The sequence below is a fragment of the Zonotrichia albicollis genome, chromosome 4 (assembly GCF_047830755.1).
Source record: "Zonotrichia albicollis isolate bZonAlb1 chromosome 4, bZonAlb1.hap1, whole genome shotgun sequence".
In the NCBI taxonomy this organism is placed as follows: domain Eukaryota; kingdom Metazoa; phylum Chordata; class Aves; order Passeriformes; family Passerellidae; genus Zonotrichia; species Zonotrichia albicollis.
Genome location: NC_133822.1, coordinates 2,893,890 through 2,915,537, shown reverse-complemented (window position 1 = coordinate 2,915,537; position 21,648 = coordinate 2,893,890). Strand labels below are relative to the sequence as shown.

The 21,648-nt window shown below is 42.1% G+C and overlaps 1 protein-coding gene across 2 annotated transcripts in view; it reads right to left on the bottom strand.

Moving 5' to 3' along the window:
- CHCHD3 (coiled-coil-helix-coiled-coil-helix domain containing 3) overlaps positions 1-21,648 on the bottom strand; it is a 168,132-nt gene that overhangs the window by 59,547 nt on the left and 86,937 nt on the right. Inside the window, exons 5-6 of one of the 2 annotated variants that reach the window (XM_074538668.1) lie at positions 3,571-3,585; positions 2,607-2,690 (exon numbers count right to left, since the gene is read on the bottom strand). In XM_074538668.1, the coding sequence (XP_074394769.1) occupies positions 2,607-2,690; positions 3,571-3,585 (99 nt within the window). The remainder of the gene's footprint in view (positions 1-2,606; positions 2,691-3,570; positions 3,586-21,648) is intronic. The other variant, XM_074538669.1, reaches the window with a different exon arrangement.

The window sequence follows — 21,648 nt, the reverse complement described above, 5'->3', positions numbered from 1 at the left end:
AATTCTGCTGAGCAGCCCATGCTCTGTCTCTGTGCACCTTCCACTGAAATCAGGACGAGTTCAGGAACAACAAACCAGCCCCTTTCCATGCTCTGTCATTTCCACACCTATTTCCATCCCAATTTTCAAAATTCCCAGCACAGAAACTCCCAGGTAACCCCATGAGGGAAGGTGGGATTGCAGGAGCTGTGACCCCTCTGCTTGTCCAGGTTTTCACTCCCAAATCTCCACCTCTCTGAAGAATTTCCAAGCCAGATTTGGAACACAGAGTTTGCTCCTCTCAGAGCTGGAACAGCACTTTTCTTGTGTAGGAGAGAGATGAAAATTTACCTTGATGACAACGTGGAAAAGCAGAGGATTTTACCTCAGAAAAAGGAGTCAGAATGAAAAGAGAAGGCTTGGGACCACAGAAACTCCACTCTGAATGCAGAGCAAACATCACCCATGGTATAAAACATGAATTTAGAACTCCTTGCTCTAATCCCGGGGATTTTCAAACCAAGAGATGGCAGAATTTGCTATTTCACATCCCCTGGGGGTGCCACTCCAGCAGAACTCCAATAAAATTATTTACAGTTAATTATTTCCCTTGCACAGCACAAAAATGTATTTACAGACATTGGAGTCTTCACTAACAAGAGCAAGTGAAGCCACTTGTCCAAATCAGGACAAGTTCAGGAACAATAAACCAGCCCCTTTCCATGCTCTGTCTTTTCCACACCTATTTCCATCCCAATTTTCATAATTTCCAGCACAGAAGCTCCCAGGTGACCCCATGAGGGAAGGTGGGATTGCAGGAGCTGTGACCCCTCTGCTTGTCCAGGTTTTCACTCCCAAATCTCCACCTCTCTGAAGAAATTCCAAGTCGGATTTGGAACACAGAGTTTGCTCCTCTCAGAGCTGGAACAGCACTTGTTTATGTAGGAGAGAGATGAAAATTTACCTTGATGACAAAGTGGATGACAACTTGGAAAAGCAGAGGATTTTACCTCAGAAACTCCACTCTGAATGCAGAGCAATCACCCATGGTATAAAACAAGGAATTCAGGGATTTCCAAACCAAGCAGAGAAACCAAGAGAGGGCAGAATTTCCTATTTCACATCCCCTGGGGGTGGCACTCCAGCAGAACTCAAATTAAGTTATTTAAAGCTCATTATCTCCCTTGCACAGCACAAAAATGTATTTACAGACATTGGAGTATTCACTAACTGGAGCAAGTGAAGCCACTGTGCCAATGACCTATATGAATGTGAAAAATGACCAAGAAAAACATCTAAAAGGATGTAAAAGGTAAAAAAAAAGTGAAAGAAAAAGCTGTCCAAGACCCATGGTTTATCAGACACCCTTTGCCATGAATTATTGCACACCAGGACCCCAGAAAAATCCAGTTTGGTTAAAACCCCACTGAAGTTTTTTCCTCTAACACCAAGCCAGTTATGGGAGAAAAAAGGAAAGTGTTCTGTAGAGTTTTTTTTTGGTGAAGGATCTTAATTTTTAATTAAAATATATGAAATAATTTGAATATATGTTTAAATAATGCACCGATTTAGAATCATTAAACTGATTTACCCTCATCCTTTCAAGCTCTTTTTCATTGCCAAGAACATGGGACTTCATTAATGTCATCTTCACAAAGGGAGGACAAAACACTGACATGGTATCAGTTGTACCCTCGATTTAAAATATTCATTAAGACCAATTACACACCCTGATAATTTATGCAACATGTTCTTCCTCCTAATCCAGAAAAACAAGAGGTTTTCTTCTGGCCTGCTAAGATGCATCAATGAATATGAATCTTGTTAGCAATTTTCACAACCAACTAACACCAAAAAAAATCGGAATTAATCACCAATATATAAGCTCAGGAAGAAGGCAGAGGGGTAAAGGAGGGAAATGGATTCAGGCTGGAGGTTACAACCAACCTGGGAGCCAGGAAATGATGACAGCAGTAATTATTTGAAATTAACATCCTATAAAATAATACCCTGTAAAGAATAGGGATGTTAACAGCAATATGTTAAGCCACTGTAAGCAAATCCCACAGCTTCCCAAGCTGCTCTCCACAGTTTAATTTCAACTCTGTGATGAGATAAAGACACAGAAGTGCCTTTTAAACGTGGTATAAACTTGGAATTAAAATTAAACTCTCCCTGTACTGATGGAGGAATCACTAATTCCACCCACTGAAAGCAGAAATTCGCTATGTCCCTTCACACTTCACTTTTTTTTTGTTGTTATTTTAATTTAAATTATTTTACTTGGTGACACTTCTTCATTTCCGCTGGCTCTTCATCAGCATTGGTATAAAATAACCTCATTATTTCATTTTTCTGCCTGTAATTACCGTGACAGATGAAATCCCACGGCAAATGTGAGAACTTTGTTAGGAAAGAAAACAAATATTCTCCCATCAAACCTTCCACCTTGTCAATATTAAGCCAGAAACAGCAGCAGCAATACAAAAATAACCCTTCTGGCCAGAATTTTAATCTTTCTCTCCTTAAAAAAGTCATTTTGTAAATATAACCAGGAGGAGAAATGAATAAAAAAGGGAAAAAAAAAGAGGGAAAATGTGCATTAGAAGGAGAAAAAAAGGTTTTACCCTCTCTTCCAGCCGAGCCAGCTGCTCTTTGTAGTAGGCATCGTGTTTCTTCAGCTCCCTGTCCTTCTCTTCCAGCTGCCTGGCCTAAAAAAAGGAACAGAATAATAAAAATACTGACAATATCAAGGATATTATCCATAGTTCTGGGCTTTTTCCTCCCCTCCTCAACAGCTCTGCCCGAGTTTGCCCAAATGGATTTGGAACCGTCACCAGAATGCACCAGGCTGGGGTTTATTTTTGGTTTTCATTTGAATTAACTTGGCAAATCGCTTCTGAATTTAATAAAACCTAATTCTAAACAGGTGGATATTTAGGAAAACAAAATCCTTTTCTATATTTGCTAAAAAGTGCATCCAAAACTCTCCTGTTCTGTTTAATTAGGAATCATTCCTCTGCAAACTCCCAGATTGGTTGAAGTATTCACTAATACCACAGAATCCCTCTCATGTCCAATAAACTAAAATAATACAGAATAATTTAAAATATTTATCTTTTCAATCCTAATATGACCTGAGTGTTCTTTTAAGAGATACTGCTCCCAGCAAATTGATGTTTTTGGCTTTTCATCTGCAGTATTTCCCATTTTCTAGGATTAAGGGAACTCATTAAAAAATAGAAAATACATTTAAAAAGCACACATGCACAGAGGAATTTATTAAAAATATATAAAGCTCTAAGTCCTGCAGTGTAAATAGCAGACAAGTGATTTTTAACAAGCTATGAAGGATCTAAAGGACCTAAATTATCAATGCAAATACTCTCTAGGTTCAGCATTTTTAAATAAAATATCTTTAGTGGCTAATAATTAACCAATAAAGGTCATTACAACAATTACACCACATATTGTACAGATACAAGATTTGATTCCCTTCATCAAGACTAAATTTTTGGGTTTTTTAGCAAACACCCAAGGAATACATTAAAAAGTTTGGATTTTCCCTTGTTTCCTCATTCAGCTCCTTACCTTTGCTTCTATGTCCTGAAGCATGTAAAAAATGTTAAAATTCATATTAAATTTATGTTATCATCGTGAACAGAAAGAATGCAAAAAAACCACAAACCCCTTCATATGCATGTCAGGTGTATCTGGAAAAATGCAGAAAACTACTTGGAAATTGTTGGGGTTTTTTGTGCAATTTCTTCAAGAATATCCTAAAAAACCATATTTTGGATGAATTAAACGCTGTCCTCTGGCAGCCTCTCCCTCAGAATTCCATGGAGCACATGCCCTGTCCCCCAGCATTTAAATCAGCCTTGCCTCATTAATTACAGCTTTTCCAGAGCTCGTTCCATGAATGATTCCACAGCCAAGTTCCCATGTTCTGTGTTGGTCATGGTTTGTGTCTCCTTGCAGACAATCCCAGATCCAGTGCTTACAGAACTTCTAAAATTCACTGCAGGTTTTGTGTGTGAATCCATCCTCTCCCAAATCCATGGAATGGCTTGGGTTGGAAGGGATCTGAAAAATCATCTCATTCCAACCCCAACACCTTCCATCATCCCAGGCTGCTCCAAATCCTGTCCAACCTGGCCTTGGACACTTCCAGGGATCCAGGGACAGACAAGTTTCTCTGGAAAACTGTGATAGAAACCTCATATTCCAGATCTCATACTCCAGCTCTAATATGCCATATCTCATATTTCATATCTCACATTTCATATCTCATATATCTCATTTTCTAGATCTCACATTCCATATCTAATATTCTAATTCTCATAGTCCAGATCTGATATTTCATATCTAATATTCCATATCTCATATTCCACATCTCATATTCCACATCTAATATTTCATATCTCATAGTCCAGATCTAACATTCCATATCTAATATTCCCTATCTTATATTCTGTATCAAATATTCCATATCTCACATTCCAGACTGAATATTCCAGATCTAATATTCCATAAGTAATATTCCAGATCTCATATTCCATACCTCCTATTCCACATCTAATATTCCAGATCTCACATTCCAGATCTCACATTCCGGATCTCACATTCCAGATTTCATATTCCAGATCTAACATTCCAGATCTCATATTCCATATCACATTCCATCTATCATATTCCAGATTTCATTATCCAGATCTCATATTCCATTTCTCACATTCCATATCTAATATTCTAGATTTCACGCTCCAGATCTCATATTATAGATTTAATATTTCATAGCTAATATTCTACATCTCATATTCCAGATCTGATATTCCATATCTAACATTCTACATCTCATATTTCAGATCTAACATTCTATACATCATATTCCATACTTCATATTCCAGATCTAACATTCCATATCTCATAATCCAGATCTAACATTCCAGATCTCATATTTCAGATCTAACATTCCAGATCACAAACTCCATATCTTCAAGGCATCGTCATGGGTACCCAACACAAATTTTCCATGTTTGACCATCCCATGGTCCCCAAAGCACAGAAGATCTCCAGGACATTCCTGATGTTCTAAAACAGGCCAGTGGCAAAGAAAAGATAAAATTAATATTCCATAAAGCTCAGGAGAACTCGGTCAAGGTTGAGTTCTTACAATCCAATGGTGTTCCCCATGATTCTGTCCAAGAGCTGGAACTAAAACTGACTTTGGAAAGGCAATGGGATGGAATAAACCCAGGGAAGAACCTCCTGACTGGATTCCCTCACCCCATTTCTGCCAGTTCACGAGGGCACAGCTTTGCAGGGTCAAGGGCACAGCCACAACAGAAGAGACAAAACCCATCCTCATCCTCCAGGATTTAAACTGAGCTTGATCCTTTTCCTCTGTCTTGTGATCAGGGAATGCAATAACATTTATTCCAAGGATATCCCTCAGAATGGAAGATTTTGGCCTGGAAATCTGATTTACTTGGGAAGCTGGGTTGATTTTTTTGGGTTTGGTTCCCTGTGACCCCCCAGAATAATTAATCATCAACCAGCTGGATTTTATTGCTCTGCAGTGACACTGCTCACTGTGCTGATCTGCCACTAATATAGTATATTATAGTATATTTATAGTGTGTGTATATATATATATATATATATAAAAATATACTATATATAAAATATAGTATATATATATATAATATATATACTACATATAGTATATATATTATATATACTATATATATATAATGTGTCTATATATAGAGAGAGAGAAACACATATATATATATATATATATATATAAAATAGATATATATACTATATATATATATATATATCTATATCTATGATGTCTCTCTCTCTCTCTCTCTATATATATATTTGTAATATATATATATAGTATATAGTGTATAAGATACTAAATAATCTATTTATCCAAAGCTTGTTTCCCCGTGTTGTGAAAGTAACTGGAAGATTTGGTTGGCAAGCAAGAAAATCAGCAAAAAAGAGTTTCTTCCACCCCTAACACTTGTACAGCAACGCAGACACAGCAAAGTTCAAATGAATTAATAATAAATAAAATTATTCATTTATACAGGAGACTATAAATATGCCAGTAGAGGAGAACTGAGTGCCAAAATAAAAACCTGTAAAGTAATATTATATTTATGGGGCTGCAGCAACAAGATCCTTGTGAATGTCAATGAGCTGCAAGGAAATAATTAAGAACAGCCATGTTTTCAATTAGCTGAATGCTGCACTTCAGGTGTAAATGAGCTACTGGAACAGGTTGGTTGTTTCTTCACAAAAAGCTCTGACAGACAAAACCTTTGCTTGGGTCTTTTCTAAAGAAAAACCACCCAAATTTAATACCCAAATCACATCACTGATATTAAATACAAGTTCTTCACAATCACAGGGAAATTAGACCAAGATTTAAAGGCCAACCTGAGTTTTGTTTTCAAAGGTAGCACCTGGATATGGACAACACTTTTCCAGTGATGTTTTCAAAGGTAGCAGCTGGATTTGGACACCACTTTTCCAGACACATTTTTCCAGTGATGCCAGGAGTTGCCATCACTGGAAAAATGGATTTCTTCCCTACAAAAAAATTCCAGGAATCACCTTGCACCTGACTGCAGGGACACCTGCAGAGCCATCTGGGACAAAACCAAACCCTGGATACAACAAAAACACATTTATTTTGTCCTCTGTGAGGCAGAACAGAGCAAATAAGCAGCTGGTTGAAAATCTATGTTTACTAATTAAATTTTAAAAATAAAAAAAAGGAATCTGTTGCTGGATGCAACAAGATTCCAAGTGTGTGTGGTCATAAATTGCTATTATTTAAAGTGAAGATAAAAAAAAATCATTATCAGGTGATTGAATGTAGGTTTGTAGGCAGATTTCAGACTCAGCTCCTGAAGCCTTTGGCAGCCCCAGGTTTGGAGAATAGACATTTTTTTGTGTCCCTCCAAACCATCCTCTCCCAAATATGGATTCATGGAATGGTTTGGGTTGGAAGGGATCTGAAAAATCATCTCATTCCAACCCCAACAACTTCCACTATCCCAAGCTCCAAATCCATTAGCATCCCAAAAATTCACAGTGGAACTGCTGACATGGCTCCAGTTTGGGTTTTTCTGGGAAAAGAACGATCTGCTTCAAAAGAAGAGTCCAGTTTGAATTTATAAATTAACATCAGCCAGGTGAAAGTCCCTTGAAAGTCTTGCCTCAGGGTCATCTCAGTGAATTTCCCAAAATCAGCCTCATCATCCTGAACACAGAGAACATCTCACCAAACATCAGGAGATGGGGTAGGTGGGCACCAAGGGACTGGTGACCTCCCAAGGCACATCCAAGGATTCCAGACCTGGAACTGGGGCTGGAAGAGCTCCTGTCCCATCAGGTTTGTGACTGAAGATTTTCCAAAGGAAATGCTGACCACAATGAGGGCTCCTCTCCTGGGAAAGCCCACATGGAATATCTGCAGTCTTGGGATGAGCCTGAAGGAAAAATGAATGGATTAAAGGTTCAAAGGAAGCAGTGGCAGCTCCCTAAGCACCATCCCACAGGAGATCTGCTGGCAGCTCAGGATGGGTGGGATGCACCAGAACAAGAGAGATCTCAAAACATCATCTTCATCATCTTCTCAGAACATCATCTTCATCATCTCCAAACATGATCTTCTCAAAACATTATCTTCTCAAAACGTGAGGTTCCCAAGACATGTTCTTCTCAAAACATGATCTTCTCAAAACGTCCTCTCATAACATGATCTTCTCAAAGCATCTTCTCAAAACATGATTTTCTCAAAACATGATCTTCTCCAAACATGATCTTCTCAAAACATCATCCTCTCAAAACATGATCTTCTCAAGACATGTTCTTCTCAAAACATCATCCTCTCAAAACATGATCTTCTCAAAACATCATCTTCTCCAAACATAATCTTCTCAAAACATCATCCTCTCAAGACAACATGATCTTCCTCCACCACGTTGTTGGAGGTTTTCCATGTCTTTTCCAACCTGAGGTTTGCTGGATGAGCACATCCATGGGTTAGAGTTAGGTGTGAATTCCAGAGCGGGGAATTCAGGTCCAGGTTGTGAGTGTCACATTATAAAATAGTTTTTGGGCATTTCATAAATCGTGGTTTGGGCTGGAAGGGACCTTAAGGATCATCTCCCAAATCCCTGCACAAGCAGCGACATTTTCAACTCCATCAGGCTGCTCAGAGCCCTTGGATGCTCCCAGGGATCTGACATCCACTGAATTCCTCTCCCACTCACCCCTGTGCCTCCACGTTTCCACAGGAATAAAATCAGATAATGCTTCATAATTTGCATAAATTATTATGATCAGCAAAACTACTCTTCTCTTCTACTGCACGGAGTGTCACAGGAAAAATAATTCTCAATTTCCACATTTCATGGATGTTGAACTGCCCCAGTTTTAATTTTTAACCTTCTATTTCAGCATATAAATACGCTCATCATACTGAACAGGCAACACCAGGAACTTATGGATACTCTTGGGAACAGATGTTGGTCCCTTCCCCCTCAAAGAATTCCTTTTAAATTACCATTAAATGCACAAAATCATCCCTAAGCACAAAAAAATCATGTGGACACATCACTTGAAAAGAGGGATGTTCATTTCCACTTGTGAAGGTGGAGAATTGTTAGGAATTGGAAATGGCAGCACCAATAATGCATCATAAAACGGAGTCTTTGACAAGTGTAATTAAAACAAGCTTTTGTAATTACCACTAAATGTGCTACAGTACATTTTCTAAAAATAATGAAGTCCTAAAAGAGTGAGTCGAGCAGATAAAAAAGATCACATTGAGAGGAGGAGGCTAATGGAGAAAATTAAAAAATTGAATTTATGAACAAGTAAGGATCTAGTGTAGAACAGAAGATGTGACAAGAAGCTTCATTTACTGAATCTCATTATAGACCAAAGGAGAAAAACACAAATGTACAAATGCCAAGAAAAGAGTAACAGATTCCAATCCTCATGTGAGTCATGGGAATACGCACAGGAAAACCCACAGGAACGTCACTCTCCACCAAGGCAGAAATTCATTGAGGTTTTTGCCCCAATGCTTTGACAAGGCTGAGCTAAAGAGAGTTACAGAATTAATCAGGGATTTATTCACAGGATCTCCTCCATGGCTGCACCTTGGGCAGCACCAGAGCCCAGCCAGGGCTGCACCCAAGATGAACCAAAACGGCCCCAAAATGCACGAGCGCTCCCGGGGTCTCTCCCTGGGATCAGTTCTGCTCCATTTGCACCTTGCAGTTCATTGTCCCATTCCAGCTTCAGCCCAGGCAGTCCCACCCTGCTTGTTTTTCTCTCTGCAGCCCACGGGGTTTGTGCTCCTGGGCTGAGATTTGGGGCATTTGTCCTTGGTGCCCAGCTGGAGCAGGAATTGTTTTGTCTCCCTGCTCTGTGCACAGAGCTCTCCATCCCATAATGTGAAGCCCAGACCCACACACTAAAGCAGCACAGAATGTGAAAAATATAAAAGCTAAACCTTGAGCCATCACCCAAACAAGAGCTTCTACTATGCCAGAATAAAAAGCAGAGCAAGGAAATCTCAGAATCCCTCAGGCTGGAAAAGCCCCCCAAGATCACCCAGTCCAAGCTGTGACTGATCCCCACCTTGTCCCCATCCCAAAGCCCTGAGTGCCACCTCCATGCGCTCCTTGGACACCTCCAGGGATGGGGACTCCAAACCTCCTTGGGCAGCCCCTCCAGGACGTGGGACACTGGAGGAGGAGGAGGAGGATGATTTAGGGAGAGCAGACAGACCCAGAGAGAGCCCAGAGCTTTCTGCTCTAACAGGACCAAGGAAGAACAACTCAGGAAACTGGGGTTGTTCAGCCTGGAGAAAAGGAGACTCAGGGGTGACCTTATCACTCTCTTCAGCTTCCTGAAGGGTGGCTGTGCTGAGCTGGGGGTCGGACTTTTTCTCTGGGCAACAACAGACAGACCAAGAGGACACAGTCTCAAGCTGCGCCAAGGGAGATACAGGCTGGAATTAAGGAGGGAGCTTTTCACAGAAAGAGTGGTCAAATACTGGAATCATCTACCCAGGGAAGTGGTGGAGTCACCATCCCTTGATGTGTTTAAAAAATGGCTGGATGTGGCACTTGGTGCCATGATCTAGTTGAGGTGTTAGAACACGGGTTGGACTCGATGATCTTAAAGGTCTCTTCCAACCTAGAAATTCTGTGATTCTGTGATTCTGTGAAGAGGCCACAGCTGGCACCCCAGGGCTGCATCCAGCTGGGGTTTGAGAACTTCCCAGCCTGGAGACAGAGAAGCTCTGCTGAGCCTCCTCCATCTGCAAGGGACAGGGGTCATGGAGGAGAAGCAGCAGGAGAGAAGCTCTGAGTCACCACTCACTCACCCGAGAGGACCCCGGGTTCTTCCAGCCTGATTTATTTATGATCCTACCCCAAAACAAGCCAGAAGAATCTCACATTTCTACCAAATGACCAGAAATGAACAATTACAAAACCCCAGCCTGGTTTGGGGTGGAGGAGACTTCCAAGATCAACTCATTCCAAGCCCTTCCACCAGCCCAGGTTGCTCCCAGCCCTGTCCAACCCATCCTTGAACAATATCAGCACTAAAGAAAAGCTGCCACTTCTCACCAAGCTCCCAGTGAACCATCTGGTTAGCTCAGCTTCAAAACAACAGACTCTGAAGACTTGATTTCCTTGCAAATAAAAATTAAAATACACTCATGACTATTCTAGTGATTAGCAACAGGCAGAAAAGCCTCGTGTTTCCATCCAACCGTGGTTCAAAGGAAAAAGAGACGCTGAAAAAAATCTGAATTACATCTCTGTGTGTCACTGGGAATGAAAGAGAGGAATGACTTATTCCTGAAACTCTATCCATGCTTTTCAGTCAGCCAACACAGTCCAAGGAGATCAAACATTTTAAAGACTATCTGTACTGCTGCCAGGTATTTGTAGCAATTCAAATATTGTCTCTAACCGTGGCTGACAGCTTCTGATGTTTCAGTCATATGTCAAATATGGAGTTTTTCACGAAGCTGAAAGAAGCAGACTGCTCCACATGAGCCAAAGTGGATAAAACAGAGCAAGAGGACTGCAATCCTGTAAAATCCAGGGAAAAAAACTGACAGCAAACTGATTTAGGACTGTGTTCTACTTCCACCTTTGTTCTTACACTGCTATTGTAAATCATAAATATTTTTGCCATTTTTTACCGTGTTCAGAATTGATATCAATGATGATTTTACAGAAATACTTTTCAATTCCTGGATTAAACAACAGAAGGGGAAAGAAAAGTTATTGCTGAGCACAGTGAGCCAATATTTGATGCATTTTCAAACAAAACATGATGTAAAACAAAGCAAAACATAAGGAAGCACCACCCTTCCAAAAATCCACCAGTGAAATCCAAAACCAAGCCAGAGAGAAGAAATTTGCACCTCAGTTCCCTCATACCCAAATATTCAGAGAAAATGTTGAAATTTAAGCTTTCCACCTAGGACTCTTCATTCTTCTGTCCAAAACCCAGCACTATTTATCAACAATGCTGTGTTATCATCATTTTAAAAGCCCCAATTCTCGTGCTTTATAAACTGAAGACTCAATGGAATGCACAGAAAGACTGAAATAATTCTCAGGGATGCAGCATTAATAAAAGCAATAAAAATTCACCACCTCATTGAAGGCACTTCAAAGCCAATCTCATTTGGAATCCCATTGAATTCCTCCTGTATTTGGTGTTTATTTGAGGCCTCTCAGCATCAGGGGCCGTTCTCCAGAGTTATTTTCCATCTGTGAATATCCCACTCCTTCTATCAAGTGACCCAAACTCTGCATGAATTGAGATCATTCCCTCCCTCACTGCTCAATCTGTGAGCCTGAGAACCAATTCCCACTGAAGGCAAAAAGTGGCAATGCCCAAGGAGGGAAATCCACTCTGGAATAGCAAATAAAAGGAATTTATTGCTGCTCTGCTATTCAAGGGATTGATTTCTGCTCAAGACAAAGAACTGAGCCACTTGTAATTACATCAGGTGTTTCTCAGTTTGAAAGATTCAACACAAGCAGAACCTTTGTCTTTAGATGTTCAAAAAGGCAATAAAAATACAGATATCTGTTGTCTTAAAGGTATTTTAGCTGTGTTTTTTGGAATTTTGATGTCGGTAAATTGAATTCTTCTATTTAGTAATAAACAAACCATCAAAACTCATTGATTCAGTCTCAAATTATGCAGCCATTTTATTTTCCTATTCAGCTGGAGAATAAAAGAACTGTAACCAGCAGATAATTTCAGACTGCAGATGTAACTCAGAAACAAATTCATCTTTAAACAGAATATTTGACTTAACAGTGAAATACAGAGATTTACCTCAGCATTGCCAAGGGAAGATAATTTTGGTGATTTTTTGGAAAATCCAACTTTCCCCATAGACCTTTTGGCACTGAGACACACAAAAAATTCATGTGCTAAAGGAAATATTTACACTACTGGTGTGTACATATATCAAACTAAATATTTATCCCAATTAATAAGTCCGTTTTTAGCTCTGTTTCATTTTTTCCAGCACTCTAAAAACTCAATTCAAACAATTAACAGGACAGTTTGCAGTTCTTTACTTTATACTCATAAAATATTTAACTAAGTGTGAAAATCCTAAGTTAATACCATGTAGTTACCATAACTCTCTAAATTACTACCTACAAACAAAGACCCAGCAAACCCCTGGGAAAGTGGGAGAACACAGCAGGATTTAATGCTCTTTGTATTTTAATTACTAAATTACAACGCTGGTCTTTCAGCATTTTCTTTCAAGATTGAACAACTTATTCTGAAAGAAAAGCACCAGAGAATTATTACCTTGAGTGGAGCAGCTCAGAAAGGGGCTGGCATTGATTTGTGCATCGATTATTGGTGAGCATTTCACTTTTATATAATCCCATAACACGTGTCATTGAATTCCTGTGTCCAACTTCCACTCGCTGCACTTTGATTTCTCCTCTCATTTGACTGCAGAGTCTCCAGGGCACAGCCTGGAGCTCACTACACATCTGTGCAGTGTTTAACAGAATTCAGCTTCAAGCTCTGCTGCTGTTTGTGCCATTCTAACAGAAAGAAATAATATTCTAAGCACTGAAAATAATCAGACCGGATGGGAAAAGCTGATTTGAAAGACAGGAAGGGAAACAAAGATTTGAGCTATGTGGAGACCACAGTAGAAAAATAAATGACAATATTTTTTTTGTTTTAATAAATGACAATAATTTTTGGTTTTAATAAATGACAATTTTTGTTTTTAATAAGGCCCTTGCCCTGTTCAGATGGTGAATGTCTGAGTGTGCCAGGAGTTTGGGAATGGGCAACTGAACAAACCCTCAAAATTATGAATATAATGAAGTAATTGGAAGCAGAAAATACATGGAAGAGAGGGACTGATGCTGACATTTCTATTCCATGCTCCAACATCCCTGACATGAACATTTGCTGACACAACACTTAAAGGGTTTAACACTGCAGGGATTGTTCCAAAAACATGGTTCTATGTGGTTCTACTGAAATGTTTGTACAGTTTAGTGTAGATTTTTGTCACACTTGGAAAGAATAAAGCAGCTGTCCGGGTATTCAAAAATAATTCAACAGCACAGAAAAATATTTCTATTAATTCTGTGCATAATTCTTACGCACAGAAAAGTGTAAAGCAAGTAATAATGAACTTCAATGAAATCCTCAAGGTTTTTATGGAAATTGCTGCATTGAAATGGCCAAAATGATCAAACCAGAGAATTTCATGGCAGGTAAAATCCCAGAAGGGGATTTTAAAATCTGCTTTTAAAATCCCAGAAGGGTTTGGGTTGGAAGAAACCTCGAAGTGCCACCCCTGCCATGGCAGGGACACCTCCCACTGTCCCAGGGTGCTCCAAGCCCTGCCCAACTTTGGATTTCCAGGGATGGATCCAATGAGGATGAGTGGAAAATAACTTGGAAAAAAAAGTCAGCGCCAGCCAAGTGAAGCTTTCTTGTCCTGACTACAAATCCCCAGAGAAAAACTTCATTTTCCTGCAGGAAAAGCCAAGGAAAACTTGCCCTGTGTGTTAAAACAGCAAAATAAAAACAGGAGGAGATTCAGGAAGAAAAGGGGAAGACAGCGCCACAATGAGATCACAGTATTTGATAGAAATGAAATTCAGATCCTCCCAGAGCTGTGGTCACTCTCTGTATATTTATATTCTGGTCACTGCAGAGAAAAGTTTTGGAAATGAAAAAGCTGGAGATAAATAAAGAGCAAACCCCTGAGAAGAGCTCTGTGTACAGGAGAGAGGTACACAAAATAATTAAATGTTCAGAGAAGGTGAGCCAGGCTCTCCTATTTACTCCCTCTCATAATACAAGACCGAGGAAATATTCAGTGAACAGTGAAATTGAAAAGCAACAAATTTGAAACCAATTAAATGCATAATTAACCTGCAGAACTCATTGCCACAAGTTATCAGTGAAGCCGATCACTCAGCAAAACCTGAGAAGTTGAGATGTTTGTATTAGCTCTGAAAACACCCACTTTTACCTCAAAAATACCTCAGACTCTGGATTCCTTGGAGCATCAACCCTCTTTTAATACTACAATATTATTTTAAACAATTAACACTGAAATCTGTCATGTGTCAATTATTTGAGAAGCAGAAGGAAACTCCAAAGAACTATTTTATTTCTGGTGGTGTCTGACAAAAAACCTGATTTCAGTCTTAAATTTCAGCCCCTTTCAGCTGCTGTGATGATGTATTTACACAGCCAGGAAAACAAAATAAGTTTAAAATCGATCTTGCCAGGTTTTTGTACCACACTCAAGATGAGAATTGATATGGGGATGACAAATCCACAACCAGAGCTTTGAGCAGAGCTGCCTCTCCTTGTTTGGGGCAGCAGCTAAAGGGGGTGAGGAACTGCTGGGAAATGGAACTCAAGGGATAAAAACTACAGAATCTCATCAGCTGGGAAAATAAGAGTTAATGAGGAATTTAAAACTGCTGAGCCACAAACCCTGACTGCATCCAATGGCTGGAGTAAGTCTCTGCCCAGTGAATTTCCCAAAATCAGCCTCATCATCCTGAACACAGAGAAATGCAGGCAGCAAAAAGAGCAAATTCCAACCTGAGAAAGCACAAAAGTGCTGGGGAGCACATGGGAGACAGGGACAGTGATCCCATGGCCCAGGTTCACCAAAGGAAAGCAGCACTGCTGCTCCTCAGGCTTCTCCTTCCCACTTCCACTCTGGGACAGGAGAAGGATCCAGGGAAACCTCAGGGCCTGCAGGGGCTCCAGGAGAGCTGGGAATGTTCCCCTGGAGCAGGGAAGGCTCCAGGGAGAGCTGGGAATGTTCCCCTGGAGCAGGGAAGGCTCCAGGGAGAGCTGCCAGCACAGGGCAGGGCCTGCAGGGGCTCCAGGAGAGCTGCAGAGGGACTGGGGACAAGGCCTGCAGGGACAGCACCCAGGGAATGGCTCCCACTGCCAGAGGGCAGCCATGGGTGGCATCTTGGCAATGAGCAATTCCTGCCTGGGCTGGCATTGCCAGAGCAGCTGGGGCTGCCCCTGATCCCTGCAGTGCCCAAGGAAGGATTGGAGCCCCCTGGGACAGTGGGAGGCATCCCCACCCAGGTAAACCATGGTGCCTTTCCTGCATCTCCTGAAAATGACCCCAAAATTGAGGACGCACCATGCCATACAGGAAAATGAGCTGTGTCCTTGGGTCAACTCCTTGTGCAGCCTAACGAAATATTTTTTTCTTTTTCCTTTGTCCTTTTCCATTTCACCTCCTTTCCTTTCCTTTCCTTTCCTTTCCTTTCCTTGCCTTGCCTTGCCTTGCCTTGCCTTGCCTTGCCTTGCCTTGCCTTGCCTTGCCTTGCCTTGCCTTGCCTTGCCTTGCCTTCCCTTCCCTTCCCTTCCCTTCCCTTCCCTTCCCTTCCCTTCCCTTCCCTTCCCTTCCCTTCCCTTCCCTTCCCTTCCCCTCCCCTCCCTTTCCTTTTCCTTTTCCTTTCTCCTTTTCCTTTCTCCTTTTCCTTTTCTCCTTTTCCTTTTCCCTTTCCCTTTTCCAGGCTCTCAGGAACGCCTGCCAGGAGTCTGAGTTCAGTCTGTGCAGAGTTTGGAGACTCCACAATCCCTGCATTTTCCACAGGAACACCATTATTTTAACACTAACATTTTTCTGTTGAGGGTGAGAGCACCTAGAAGGGAAAGCAAACACTTAAAAGTGCTTTCTAAAAAAGAGGCTTCATCCCAGTCAATAGGAATGCTTCAGGAAAAGAGAAACTGCCAAGTACTTCTATAATAATGGGGGAAAAAATCCCCACCACCCTCTTTTGGGAGTTGCTAAAACTTGTCAGTTTTTATACAATCTTGCTTTTTTTTCCTGCCCAACGCTGTGAGTGCTCAAAAGCAAAGCTCTCTGCTGGATTTGTGAAGTCTAATTTTTTTTTCCTGCATGCCTCCAATCTATTTGTCATGCAACACAGGCTGTCCTAGCCCACAGTGAGAATTAATGCTTAATTTTCTAAACGTGGAGAGACACACCAACTATTTGCACAAGTAATGGCACTGGTATTTGCATAAAATTGAGAATGGCAAAGAATTGCTCAAATTAGATTAATTTGGAAATGATAGAAGAGTTACAACTTTGCTCTGTCCTTTAAGAGGAAGAGAGAAAATGTGCAGAACAAAACATGACTGATCATAAATAGAGAAAAAGAGCTCATAAAATGTTTATCCAGCCTTTAGAACAGAGTACACGACACCCTGCTGAGACTCAGGCTATTCAACAAGATGTGGCTCTGCAATGAAACGGGAAAAACACCTGGCTGGGGATTGAAGGAATTCTTGGCTGGGAGGGTGAGGAATGGATGGGATGGCATTGCCAGAGCAGCTGGGGCTGCCCCTGATCCCTGCAGTGCCCAAGGCCGGGCTGGAGCAGCCTGGGATGGTGGGCTTGGAATGGGATGGGCTTGAAGGGCCCTTCCCACCCAAACCATTCTGGCATTTGGGACACTCAGAATCCATCCCCAGGGATTTTTATGGAAGTTGGGGGTGACAAAGGGAAGGGAGACCCTTCCTGGAGTGCTGAGAGTGCCAGTGAAGCCCCCAGAGCCCAAAATCCCTTCCTGGAGAGGAGTCGGGGTGGGGATGGATCCAATGCCAGGCTGGGAGAGCTGGGAATGGAGGGAATTCCCTGGAGAGGGAGCCTGGGCTGGGATTTTGGGAAGGGATTCCCAGAGCAGCTGGGGCTGCCCCTGATCCCTGCAATGGCCAAGGTTGGACACTGGGGCTGGAGCAGCCTGGGATGGTGGGAGCTGTCCCTGCCATGGCTGGGGTGGCACTGGATGGGATTTAAGTTCCCTTTCAACCCAAACCATTCCGTAGTTCCATGAATAAAGATGGAAAATGTGGGTGGTGATGCTGCAGAGGGGCTGGGACACAAAGGCTGAGGGAGCCCTGAGGGAGCTGGGGGTGCTCAGCCTGCAGGAAAGGAGACTCAGGGTGCCCCCAGCACTCCCACAGCCCCTGAAAGGTGCTGTGGAATTTGCAGGCAACCCTGACAAGGGAAGAGGTGAGACTGTTGACTCCATGTTTCAGAAGGCTGATTTATTATTTTATGATATATATTATATTAAAGAAAATGATATATTAAAACTATACTAAAGAAAGAGAAAGGAGACATCAGAAAGCTAGAAAGGAATGAATAATAAAATCTTGTGACTGACCAGAGTCTGACACAGCTGGACTGGGATTGGTCATTAATTAAAAACAATTCACATGCTGGGTAAACAATTCTCCAAATCACATTCCAAAGGAGCAAAACATGGAGAAGCTGAAGATTCCCAGCTTCTCAGGAGAAAACATCCTGGCAAAGGGAATTTTCATAAAAGATGTCAGTGACAAGGTGCCTGTGCCCAGCTGCCCTTGGGCTCTGGCTCCAGCAGCACTGGCACAGCCAGAGCACACAGCCTGAGCTGGGCCAAGGGAAATCCAGCTGGGAGAGCAGCAAAAAGCTTTTCCAGCAAGGGGGAGAAAGTTCTGCAATGGCTGCCCGGGGAGGGGGTGCAGTCACCATCCCTGGGTGTGTTTGACCAGCCTGGAGGTGGCACTGGGTGCCAGGGGCTGGGCTGGGCTCCAGGGCCTTGAAGGTCTCTCCCAACCTGGTCATTCTGTAATTCTGTGTGTGAAGGAGAAAGGCAAAGTTTGGGTTTCTATGATTTTACACCCTCCCCAAACCAACCTTCTCCAACACAATTCCCAGAGGCTGCACGAACATTCCCAGGTTTTATTCCCTCTCTCCAAGGCCAGGTTTGGAGCGATCTGGTCTAGTGAAAAATGTCCCTGCCCGTGGCAGGGGATGGAACTGGATGATCCTGATGGCCCCTTCCAACCCAAACCATTCAACAATTCAGTGAGAAAAACAGGTCTCCCAACCTGGTCATTCTGTGATTCTGTGCAATGCTTTTCCTGGCACCATGGCAGGTCCCACAGGCAGTCACAGGCCCAGAGAGCTCAGCTGGTGCTGCCAAACCACAGAGCTTCCAGAGGATGGAGAGTTTTGTTCACATAGATCTCCACAGCAAATGTGGAAAAAAAAAACAGGTTTCTAAACAAATCTGGAGTCTCCACCACCTCTGTTTGCAAGTTTATTTCCTGTTTGATGGGGAAGATTCAGATTTAGCACACAGCACCCTGTGGATGTGCCTCAGACTGGGTGCAGGGGCTGCCTGAGGGGTTGGGGCTGGGCTGGACTCCATGACTTTGAAGATTTCTCCCAACCTGGTCATTTTCTGAATTCTGTGTGTGATCTTCAAATTCCCTTCTACCCCACTCTAAAGAAATTTTCCTTTTTAATAATTTTAGGGCTAGAGGAGTAACAAATACAACAGAGGTTAAGAGATTTCAAAAAGAAATTTCAAAAGGAGGAAAAAAATACATCTTTGCAACACAGGAAACAAGAAATTATATTACCTGTTTTATATATAGCTATAATTACATTTAATTGCCTTGCTACTATCAGTAAGTTATCCCATCTATCAGCATGGTAACTCAGATATTCAAGTTCACTTGACACTTTCCCTTTATTTAACACAGATACCGATGGATGGAGAGGCTAAAAAACTGGTTTTACAAGAGAAATCCCACTTTTCTCAAAATATTTTTCTTGTTGTTTTTATTAATAATTTCTGGTTTCTTATTCGGTAGCAATCTCTGACCATCCGAAATGATATAAAAATTATTGATATGCAGGAAAATACTCACAGGGATCTTCTGGTGCATTTGAAATTATGGAATCATAGAAAGGTTTGGGTTGGAAGGGAATTGGAAAACCATCTTGTTCTCCCCCTGCCATGGCAGGGACAGCTCCCACCATCCCAGGCTGCTCCAGCCCCAGTGTCCAACCTTGGCCATTGCAGGGATCAGGGGCAGCCCCAGCTGCTCTGGGAATCCCTTCCCAAAATCCCAGCCCAGGCTCTCTCTCCAGGGAATTCCCTCCATTCCCAGCTCTCCCAGCCTGGCATTGGATCCATCCCCACCCCGACTCCTCTCCAGGAAGGGATTTTGGGCTCTGGGGGCTTCACTGGCAATCTCAGCACTCCAGGAAGGGTCTCCCTTCCCTTTGCCATCCCCAACTTCCATAAAAATCCCTGGGGATGGATTCTGAGTGTCCCAAATGCCAGAATGGTTTGGGTGGGAAGGGCCCTTCAAGCCCATCCCATTCCAAGCCCACCATGCCAGGCTGCTCCAGCCTGGCCTTGGGCACTGCAGGGATCAGGGGCAGCCCCAGCTGCTCTGGCAATGCCAGCCCAGGCAGGAATTGCTCATTGCCAAGATGCCACCCATGGCTGCCCTCTGGCAGTGGGAGCCATTCCCTGGGTGCTGTCCCTGCAGGCCTTGTCCCCAGTCCCTCTGCAGCTCTCCTGGAGCCCCTGCAGGCCCTGCCCTGTGCTGGCAGCTCTCCCTGGATCCCTCCCTGCCCCAGGTGAGCACCCCCAGTTTTGTCCTGGCACAGGGGCTCCATCCCTGATTTGAAATACAGACAAAATCTGTATTTTACCTTTCCAAACCCAGCCAGTTCCTGGCAGTGAGATTTTTTCCCTCCCCTCTTTATTCCATGGAGCTCTAGCAGGCATTTCCTCCATTCCATCCCATTTCAGGTGCACAGGGCTGTATTTTCCATGCCCAACTTAAATTGTGTTTGGGCACTGAGATCCTGACCAAGAAACTCTGGTAGAAGCAGAATTGTCATTCCTTCCAGTGCTCCCAGAAATTCCAGAGGAAACCTGGAACTGGGAAATCTCTGGTATGTGGAATATCACCCCAAGTGCAGAAATTCAGCAGCTGAAAACTAAAATTCAAGACAGTCTTGTTTGCTCCTATGAAAGGTTAATCTGTTATATAGAGTGAGCAATAATCCTAATTAATGATGGGGAAAAACCCTTCCCAGAAATTCCAGAGCAAAGCTGGAACTGGGAATCTCTGATATGTGGAATTTCACCCCAGGTGCAGAAATTCAGCTGCTCTAAACTTAAATTCAAGGTTTGCTCCAGTGAAACTTAATATGTAATAGAGAGTGAGCAATAATCTTATTTTATGATGGGGAAAAACCCTTCCCAGAAATTTCAGAGGAAAGCTGGAACTGGGAAATCTCTGATATGTGGAATATCACCCCAAGTGCAGAAATTCAGCTCCTGAAAACTAAAATTCAAGAGTGTCTTATTTGTTCCTTTAAAAGCTTAATCTGTAACAGAGAGTCATCAATAATCTTATTTAATGATGGGGAAAAACCTTTCCAGTGCTCCCAGAAATTCCAGAGCAAAGCTGGAACTGGGAAATCTCTGATATGTGGAATTTCACCCCAAGTGCAGAAATTCAGCTCTTGAAAACTGAAATTCAAGAGGGCCATGTTTTATTTAATGATGGGGAAAAAGCTTTCCAGTGCTCCCAGAAATTCCAGAGGAAAGCTGGAACTGGGAACCTCTGATACGTAGAATATCATTCCAAATGCAGAAATTCAGCTGCTGAAAACTAAAATTCAAGAGTGTCTTATTTGTTCTTGTGAAAGCTTAATCTGTAACAGAGAGTCATCAATAATCTTATTTAATGATGGGGAAAAACCTTTCCAGTGCTCCCAGAAATTCCAGAGGAAAGCTGGAACTGGGAAATCTCTGATATGTGGAATTTCACCCCAGGTGCAGAAATTCAGCTGCTCTAAACTTAAATTCAAGGTTTGCTCCAGTGAAACTTAATATGTAGTAGAGTGTGAGCAATAATCTTATTTAATGATGGGGGAAAACCCTCCCCAGAAATTCCAGAGGAAAGCTGGAACTGGGAACCTCTGATATGTGGAATATCATTCCAAATGCAGAAATTCAGCTGCTGAAAACTAAAATTCAAGAGTGTCTTATTTGTTCCTTTAAAAGCTTAATCTGTAACAGAGAGTCATCAATAATCTTATTTAATGATGGGGAAAACCCTTCCCAGAAATTCCAGAGGAAAGCTGGAACTGGGAACCTCTGATATGTGGAATATCACCCCAAGTGCAGAAATTCAGCTGCTCAAAACTAAAATTCAAGAGGGCCTTGTTTTATTTAATGATGGGAA